A 9850-nucleotide genomic window follows, 5' to 3' on the forward strand; every position below is an offset into this window, starting at 1 on the left:
GTGTGTTGAAGTCTCCTAAAATGAATTCATTGCATTCTGTTTCCCCCTTCAATTCTGTTAGTATTTGTTTCACATATGTAGGTGATTCTGTTTTGGGAGCATAGATATTTATGATAGTTATATCCTCTGGCTGGACTGACCCTTTTATGATTATGTAATGTCCTTTGTCTCTTGTGACTTTCTTTGTTTTGAAGTCAATTTTGTCTGATAAAAGTACTGCAACTCCTGCTTTCTTCTCACTATTAGTTGCATGAAATATCTTTTTCCATCCCTTTACTTTCAGTCTGTGTACGTCTTTGGGTTTGAAGTGAGTCTCTTGTCGGCAGCATATAGATGGCTCTTGTTTTTTTTTGTCCATTCAGTAACTCTATGTCTTTTGATTGGTTCATTCAGACCATTTACATTGAGAGTGATTATCGATAGGTATGTACTTATTGCCATTGCCTGCTTTAGATGCATGGTTAATCAGAGGTTGAAGGGTAATTCCCTTACTATCTAACAGTCTAATTTTACTCACTTCATATTCTATTATAAACACAACCTAAAGGTTGTTTTTATTCCTCCTTTTTCTTCCTCCTTCATTCTTTGAATGTTTTGAATCATATTCTGTACTCTCTGTCTATCTCTTTGGTGACATCTATTTAGCCTTAGGAATACTTCCATCTATAGAAGTCCCTCCAAAATGCAGTGTAGAGGTGGTTTGTGGGAGGTAAATTCTCTCAGCTTTTGCTTATGTGAAGATTGCTTAATCCATCCTTCAAAGTTACATGATAACCTTGCCGGGTAGAGTATTCTTGTTTCAAGGCCCTTCTGGTTTATTGCATTAAATATGTCATGCCACCCCCTTCTAGCCTGTAAGGTTTCTGCTGAGAAGTCTGATGATATCCTGATGGGTTTTCCTTTGTATGTGATCTTTTTTCTCTCTCTGGCTGCTTTTAAAAGTCTGTCTTTATCATTGATCTTTGCCATTTTCCTTATTATATGTCTTGATGTTGTCTTCCTTGGGTCCCTTTTGTTGGGAGATCTGTGAACCGTCATGGCTTGAGAGACTATCTCCTTCCCCAGATTGGGGTAGTTTTCAGCAATTACGTCTTCAGTGACACTTTGTATCCTTTTTTCTCTCTTTTCTTCTTCTTCTTGTACCCGTATAATGTGACTATTGTTCCTTTTGGTTTGGTCACACAGTTCTCTCAATATTCTTTCATTTTTAGAGATTCTTTTTTCTCTCTGTTCCTCAGCTTCTTTGTATTCCTCTTCTCTTATTTCTATCCATTTACCTTCTCTTCTCCTACATCTCATCTGCTCTTAAATCCCTCCATTGTATTTCATTTCAGATATGGAATTTGTTATTGATTGAATCTCTGACTTAAATCCCTTCCTGAGTTCTTGAATATTTTTCTGTACCTCCATAAGCATGTTTATGATTTTTATTTTGAACTCTCTTTCAGGAAGATTGGTGAGTTCAGTTTCATTTAGCCCTTTTTTTGGGGTTTGTGAGATTTTGTTCCGAACCATGTTCTTTTGACGTTTCATATTTCTGTGTGGTGCCCACTATTGCCCAGAAGCTTCAGTCTCAGGAGATGCTCAGTCCCTAGAGTGAGGTTGGGGGTTGTAGGTGAGTGGAGCTGGCGCCTGAGGGGAGGAAAGAGCTATTTCCTGATTCCTGTCTGCAGTGACTGTCTCCAGTGTCAGGGCCAGTGGGCCAAGCACACAGGTGTAAGCCTTTGTGCTTGGCATCTCTAGCTTTTGTAGGTGGGGCTTCCGTCTGGCTGGCCTGACAGCGGAGCAGCGACTGCCCATTCGTGAGCCTGTGCTATCAGGCCAGGAAGAAGTCTCAGCAGGCTGCATTTCACAGTGGGGGGCCTCGGAGCTGAGTAGGCAGCCGGGGGGATGGGTCGCCTGCAGGTCCTCAAAGTTCCCAAGCATCTGGGTTGAGCGCACCCAGACAACCTTGTCCAGCTCTCCCCTCCCCCAAGCAGCAAGCTCCGTGCAAACCCTGACCCTTCAGCAGCCCTCTCACTGCTAGGAAGCCTCTCAGACTGCCTGCCTTTTCCTTGTCCCAGAGTGGCCGGGTGTGAATCCCGTCCTCCACAAATGGCCGGAATCTCAATCTCTTGAGCACTCCACCTGTCCCAGCTCCCCAACCTCCAGAGCACCACACAATATAGGTTTCTGCTCACAGAGCAGATCTCCAGGTCCAGGTGTTCAACAATTCCCAGTTTCCACCCCCTCCCCACTCCGTTTCTCTTCCTCCCGCTGGTGAGCTGGGGTGGGTGAAGGTCTTGGTTCCCGGCAGATCAAGGCTTTCATACCCCTGTTTTGTGAGGTGTGCCTTGTTTGTGAGGTGTGTATGCAGTCGTGTTCAGCTTTCTTTCTTCTTGCTCTTTTATGGTTAATTGTATTAATTAACCATATTTTTGTACCATTTGTGGTTTTGGGAAGAGTTCTCTGTCTCACCTCTCATGCCGCCATCTTGTATCCGGGTAGATATGTATTTATAATGGTTATATCTTCTTGTTGGACTGCCCCCTTTATCATTATGTAATGTCCTTCTTTATCTCTTGTTACTTTCTTTGTTTTGAAGTCCATTTTGTCTGATACAGGTACTGTAACACCTGCTTTTTTCTCCCTATTGTTTGCATGAAATATCTTGTTCCACCCCTTCCCTTTTACTCTGTGTATGTCTCTGGGTTTGAGGTGAGTCTCTTGTAAGGAGCATATAGATGGGTCTTGCTTTTTTATCCATTCAATGACTTAGCTGCCGTGGTCTGGGCGGCCCTGGGATAGCCTAGTGTATTGCAGCACTTCGCAGCCATGCTGGGTGTGTTCTCATGCAAGAATGGCGCCACTTTGTGCCTTCTTGACATTGCTTCGGCTTCAGCTGCCTGTGCCGTCTACCTGCATACCAGGAGCAGTCTCTGGAATAATCTCCTTAGCTTCTGTGGGCAGGGCGGCCCTCCACGTAGCCTAGTGCACTGCAGTGGGTGGCAGACACGCTGGGTGTGTTCTCCTGCGAGAATGGTGCCCCTTCGTGCCTTCTGGAACTTGCTCTGCCTTCCTCTGTCTGTCTCGGTTAGCTGCGTGCTGGGAGGAGACTCTGTGTGGTTCCTGTGGGGTGGGGCTGTTCTCCAGCTGCTCTGGAGCTGTGGCAGTCAGCCAGTTTGCTTGCAGCTCCGGCCTTTTTATTAGATGCTCAGTTCTTGCAGATGTAGATGTACTCTGGCTGTTGTACTGTATCTTCTGTTCTCTCTTTTAGGAATAGTTGTATCTGTTTATTTTCAAAAATACGTATGGTTTTGGGAGGAGATTTCCACCACCCTACTCACGCCACCATCTTGACCCCTGCTCCAGTAGCTGAGGTTTTAAAGCATGTCTGGCAGGACCTCAGCATCATGCTCCAGTTGCACCATTTATGAATCACTGTCACTGTCACTGTCACTGGCTGAGATGCAAGAAGACTGTTCTGTTGTCACTAATGAAAGGAAAAACAAATAGTTGTGTTAGTATAAGCAAATGCTCAGATACAAGACTAATCTAAACCCCTGATCAAATGTATTTTCCTAACAATTGACAAAAAGTAGTTGAATTACAGTAGACGTAAGAAACATCAAGATGTGAAAGGGTGTATGATACACGTTGCAGGTTCTGAATCTAAAAATTCTGCATTATAATACAAACTGCTGCTAGTTAGACATGATTAGCTAGGATCAAATAACTTTTAACATTTGTGTTAAGGCAAATTCCATTATTTTTCTTTTCATTTATATTTATAATTTAATCTACACAACAATCCTTGGATTTACACATAATTTTCCATACACATTGTGCAGACGAGGAAACTGAGACTGAGCTAGAATAACTGGCCAGAGATAACATAGCTGGTAAATGGAGGCACAGGAGTTTACACTATAAAGAAGTCAGACTTTGTGTCAGTGATGCTGCTTCTTTCCAGCCTGTGTCAAAGAGCACTGGAATCCTGTGGTGCCTCAAGGGCCACAGAGTAGAAAAAGGTGGGGGTGTTGTGGGGTGAATCAAACAGGCTGTGCTCTAGGCCCTTCACTCACTCCACTTTCAGCCAGAGTACATCTCTTATGATTATGTGTATAAGGGGTCCTGCTGCAAGCTTTGTTTGAAAGATTCCCAAACACTGAATCGTACCATGATGTCTCCTAATGCTGGTAGCGATCTGCACTAGCAACCTCTTGAAGTCAGGGACCCTGTCTTATCTTTTCTTTGATCTCACAATGGTGGGAAACCTCCCCTGAGCGTGTGCCTGCCTTTGGGAGGAGGAGCAGGTGGAAATCACTGCCTATGGGAAGTGTTGCTGCAGGCTCCAGAACAGCGCTGTCTGAGCATCTCCCATGATCCCTGGCAACCCTGCTCATCGTGTTCCTTACGAAAGCCAACTGAATTAATTATTCACAGTACCTGTAGCCTCACTGGTACCACCGTTCACTGAGCTCTTCCCCAGGAGGGAAGTGGCATCTTCACCAAATATCTTGTGGCAGTTTTCAATGAGAAATTCTACCAGAGATACCTGTAACACAAAAGGGCAAAGACAGGGTGCTCTTCTTCACATGGCAATGTTAGAAATCCCATCTCACATGTGAATCTTGGGTCTAACAAAAAATGAACAAGAATTCTGAGGAAAATTCGATAGTTGATTCTAAAGAACCAAGAATAATCCAGTTTTGTTTAAGAAATAAATGATACTTCCAAGACTACTTTGGCACAGATGTTAAAAAGGTTTCAATGTTTGAATGAAAGTTATGATTTCTACCCTAGCTTAGTAGGTCACATTTTTAAATCAATGCTTACATCTTTAAAGATAGATTAAATTGCAAGGAAGTCACATAGGATGCTTGGGTTGGAGATGTATATATAATCTCTTGCTAAGCTTTATTTCTTATGAAGAACTTTCCAGGTCTTTTGAGATGCAAATGATGTAAAACACCTTATTAAAATTTATGAAGCATCCAATAGGCCAAAACTTGTGAAATTCAGTTATTAAGTGTGGAAGAACCCTAAACTTGGGAAGCAGAGATCTCTGTGGGTTCTCTGTGATGGAAGATCAGCAGTTGGAGAGAAACCATGGCTGCCTGTCTGAGGGCAGTCCCTCCTCATGCACTGCTGCGCCTCATGCTTGCTGTCTGGCCGAGCTGGGGCAGAGCTATGATCTCTTGAGGCATGCTGTGACTCCATTAGGATGCTCCGGAGTGTTTTACTGCTTCCTCAGCATGTACCAAGTGAAAGGGTAGGCAAGCATTCTTGGGAATGACCCACTGCTGACAGAGGAAGGCCAATGTGTGTGGAACATAGTGCCCAACCATGTGGGATGTGCCACTAACAACCAGAGAGGTCCTGGGTGTTCCCGCCATTGTACAGTGAGGAAAGCGCCGCCTGGAAAGCGTGCCCACGGTTACAAGTCCTCAGCGAGCAGGCCAAGAGCTGAAAGTTGGCTTGTCAAACTCCAAAGCCCAGGAGTCACATCACATCACTCTTGTCTCTCTATTGTTTAGTCAGTGTAGCACTGACCCTCTTGGACAGAGAGAGAGAGAGAAGTGACTCAGCTCCTCTCCATTTCCCACTGTGCAGCCCACTGTCCTGTACACCACTAGATAAATGCCCGCCGACGGGCAGGGGGGCAATTAAAATGTGCACTTTTAAAAACTGGTCTGTCCGAATTACTAGCACATGTTTCAGATTCAAGGTGGTGACTCAGCCCCGCAGGACATAAAAATAAGAAATCTCCTTACCCTTTTCATCAAGTACATTCCTGCTTCTGTGCTGCAAGGGTTAGGTAGACAAAGAAGGCTCGGGGCTATATGCTGTGATAAGGCAAATGCGGTCATCTCGTTGTATGAAGAGTGCTGCTTGATGTTGTATAATACCTCGAAAAGACACTGCAAGAGCACAGCATTGGCTCTTGGCAGCTGGTCTAAAAGCCTAAAGACAGAAAAATGAAATTTTAAGTGAGGGAAGTCATTTGGATGTGGAAGTGGGAAACACAGAGGCCAGGAACAGAGCACTTTGTCCACCAAGTACGCAGCCCACTCTAGCAGAGCTCCAGGTGTGAATGCATACAGAAATGTTGGACTCAATTCAATTCCTGAACCAGGTAATAACTTCTCCGGTTAAATAAGTGCTTGGCCAAAGTGAGATCATACCACTGGCAAAGTTGTCCACTAGCATCTCTCGTAGACTTGTGGGTCTATTTCCTATCAGTTTCATACATTCAGAAGGTGTAAAATGGTCAAGGAAACCATACGAGTAAGCTTAGGGAAAAAGAGTTCAATGAGGGCAGTTAAGAGGTGCATGTATGTTTAAAATGGCCTTCTGGGTGTGATCAAATGAAAACCCTTCGGATTTCATAACTATTTTAGTGGTCAAAGCTGTAAATGAAAGGCATATTTTCCTAAGGGTATGTCATTTGTAGTTCTCAATGTGAGCCTAGTAGAGTAATTAATTGTTGCATCATTACCTCCGGGTGGCAGTTATTTTCTCATCCTCCCTCTTCCCTTGACAAGGAACAGCAAGCCATCTATCATACAGACTGGATGAAAAAAGACTTCCTTCGATGTTTTGAAGAAAATCCTTACAAAAATAAAGAATATTATTATTGCAGTCAATACATATTGGAAAAATTGCAGAGAAAAACCTTGAGTGGCAAACTTCAGTTCAGTGCCCGCTACCTTCAAAGCCACCCAAACCATGAACCAGGAGAGCTCGGTTCTGACTCTGCTCTGACTTGCACACCCAAAGCAGTACATTGGATTTTCACCACAATTTAGGAGCATAAAAACAGAGTCTAGGTTCTGTTGGCAATGAAGATAAAGCCCCTTGTAGCCTCTGGAAGTGACTTTTTGTGTACGTTTTAGCCAACTAGCACAAACTGACCAGGTCTGGTGATAAAACAATTCAGCCTCTTGAGAAGAAATACATGTACCCATCTTGCTTGTTTATTTGAGACAGTGCTTGCTCTGAATTCTAGCAAGTAAAGTTTTTTAAGCAAAACATACACGCGCATGCTATTGCACAGATATTAAGAGAGAACCAGGCCTTCCGCCCGGAGGAATCTGTGCCCGTTGGGAGAAACCTGCTCTTTTAATAGTTCGATTCCTCCCTTTTGTAACCCTATAAAAGTCCAGTTCTGCAGCCTTATAAGCAGCAGATGTTGGAAATACAGCCAGATCCTCAATGCCTAGCTACCTGTTACCCTTTTCAGTCCCTGAGTAGCACATATATATATTCCCCCCAAAAGGGGAAGTGTCTCAAGATTTAGATACATCACAATTTCATGCCTCTGGGTTAGGGATAGGCAAATGTAAGTTTCCTAAGTGGAGGCCTGGAAATCTGGCACCACAGAAGGCTGATGAACAAGTGTTACCATTATACGTGTGAGCCTATTAACATTTACGAAGCTTTAAAGTTCTGCGCAAGCCTGAGGGCCTTACCAGCGTCACAGGGATACCTCGCTTCCACTGACTTCTCTTAGTTTTAGCTCAGTCAAAAAATGTCTGCAGGGAACCATCACAATTACAATCCAGTAAGTGTTCCCTCCTTCTAATGCTTACAGAGCCGCTCTTTGTGCCAGGTGCTCTTTTGAGTGCTGGCGATAGAGCAGTGAAGGAAAAGGGGAAGTCCCAGTCCTGTCATTGCTCCACTGAGTCACTGGCACACTGTCCCCACCCGGGACAGAGTTCTCAAAGCGTTTGCTGTGGAACCATCCCAGTATATTTGAAAGGAAGAAGCACGACAGTCCTGGCTGGCTCTGAGAGTCTAGCAGGGAGCACAAGGGCCCTAGCCTCGTGCCCCAAACGGCAGCTGTCATGGCATTTGTGTCCCCTCTCTCTCCTTTGACCCTGTGCTGCACAATCCACTGGTGGCCAGCTGTGCTGAAGCCAGAACGTGACCCGACTGTGCCAAGGGTATTTGTTGTTGCACCTCTCTTTTAAGACAGCTTAGGGGGAAAATGAGTGTGGCCCTGAGGAGATAGTCCTTTCTCGTTGAGGCCTATGTCTCCAGTTAGTTTCACATGGTATTATCAAGGCCAAAGTTGCAAAGTCTGATTCTCCACCAGGATCAGTCAACTTTAGGAAGAGAACACTTGAGGAATATCTAAGAACTGTACCTATGAGTGCCACCCTCTGGCTAGTTTGCGCGTAGAACAAAGCTGACTATTGCTAGAAAATGAAAGCATTTCCATGTGCGCACCCTGCAGAGAGCGGCAGCAACTTTTCTTGTCACATACCCAGTGTATATTATTGTGGTCCCTGTGGGGGTAGTCATCAACTCTACGTCGTTTCTAACTGTTGCTATTTATCATACAGTCTCATGGAGGACAAGGAAAGACCAAATGTAACTGACATTTATGTGATAATTTTCCTAACCTGTTTGCAGTCATTACTACCTTAACATGTTGTGGTTCAGAACTGCTAACAAGCTCTAAGATGGACTGATGATACCCTGTCTCGGCTCTCTTATTCTCCTTATAGACGTGTAACTGATACTTGTGATTTAGATGTGTCCCTTCACAATTGATCTACTTTTTGTGTAAACATACTGAACATTAAAATTTCCAGTCGAACTGTAGCTGCTGCACCCAGTTTTTACAAGTCATGTTTACCAGGCGAGGCATGTGGTGGGAGCTGATTTCCGTGGGACTGTGTCTGTGGCGGTGAGCTAAACAAATCAAGTTTTAACAGTGGATGCCAGAGGCGCTAAAGGTGAAAAGACACCCACATGCTGGAGTCAAAGCTACGTGACTCTGACAGTAAAAGGCATGAGGGTAACGGGAAGGAATCATGATGAAGCGACCAGAGATTTTGGTGGCTGCACTGAGCATTTTTTGATGCATTTTAAGTCTAATTTTGCATACTACGGCAAAGTAATACAGCCATCTCTGAAGATGAATATAAATTTTCCTTTGGAAACTTTCCCTCCTTAGAAGTATGGGCAGGAAGTCATCAAATTAGGACGGTTGTTCTGGTAAACATTTTGTGTATGTGTGGAGGTTGAAATTTATTATTTTGTTATAATTATCATGGTTATTTTGCATAGAGTGCTCAGGAGGTATGATGGGGAAGGTCGTGTGTGACATAAGAGGAAATTATATCTAAGCAGGCTTTTAACCATCAAAGTAGCTCTGTGAAATTTTGACTTTGTGTTTTATAGTTTTGCACAGTCTTAACCTATTATGTTTTTGATAGCTCCTAGGCCATCGTGATAGATGATACCAATCATACAACTTCAGAGTTAGGCTGTGTGTGAACACTGCTAGAAGTCTCCCTACCTTTAAGACTGCCACTATCACAAAGATGGATTCACTATTCCAGTTCACTTTCTTTCCGGAATTGAGCTTCTCCTTTAGTTCTCTGCCAGATTTCATATGGGTTGGTGTTCTGAACACTCCTTTCCTGAGAGGGCCTTTTTCATTGATAAAAGCAAGCATACTCTATAGGAAGAAAAGGAAAGACAGACATATGGCAGCTCGTCTCCAGAGTGTATGTGGACGCATTGTGGTAGTGGTGGTGGGACTAAATGTGGAATCGTTTTTCCATTTCTCTAAATACATTTCTACCCAACAGTCCACTCTACATTCGTATTCTGAAACACTTCAACCACTTATTTTAATCAGATTTTCCATTTCAGGGAATTTATGCTTTTTCATCAAAGTTGTCTGCTTCAAGGCCTTTGTGGAATCACCCTGTCCTCTTCCATTCATTCTTCATTAGTCCCTAATAGAGGTAGACGCTCTTCCCCACGTCTGTAAATCATTTTGCCATACTCATTTCCCATTTGTTTATTCCCTTTTGAGCAAGTATATACATACCCCATTCCCACTTCTTGT

At 43.7% G+C, this 9850-nt stretch overlaps 1 protein-coding gene across 1 annotated transcript; it reads right to left on the reverse strand.

The window, feature by feature from the left end:
- Positions 1 to 3410: 3410 nt before the first annotated feature.
- LOC130683970 (rho GTPase-activating protein 20-like) lies at positions 3411 to 9509 on the reverse strand. The gene is made up of 5 exons (XM_057503258.1): positions 9293 to 9509; positions 6482 to 6594; positions 5757 to 5946; positions 4429 to 4537; positions 3411 to 3472 (listed from the first exon to the last, which is right to left on the reverse strand). The coding sequence occupies exons 1-5, from the start codon at positions 9449 to 9451 to the stop codon at positions 3411 to 3413; spliced, it is 633 nt and encodes a 210-aa protein (XP_057359241.1). The 5' UTR covers positions 9452 to 9509.
- Positions 9510 to 9850: the final 341 nt, after the last annotated feature.

Source organism: Manis pentadactyla, chromosome 5 (assembly GCF_030020395.1).
Source record: "Manis pentadactyla isolate mManPen7 chromosome 5, mManPen7.hap1, whole genome shotgun sequence".
Classification (NCBI taxonomy): domain Eukaryota; kingdom Metazoa; phylum Chordata; class Mammalia; order Pholidota; family Manidae; genus Manis; species Manis pentadactyla.

Bases quoted from the DNA above. Each gene is read 5' to 3' on its own strand.
- LOC130683970 (XM_057503258.1), bottom strand. From the start codon at position 9,451: ATGCTTGCTTTTATCAATGAAAAAGGCCCTCTCAGGAAAGGAGTGTTC. The intron at 5,947-6,481 runs GTAATGATGCAA...TTCTGTCTTTAG, and splicing joins AAAATAACTGCCACCCGGAG to GCTTTTAGACCAGCTGCCAA. The intron at 4,538-5,756 runs GTAAGGAGATTT...TTTGTGTTACAG, and splicing joins GAATGTACTTGATGAAAAGG to GTATCTCTGGTAGAATTTCT.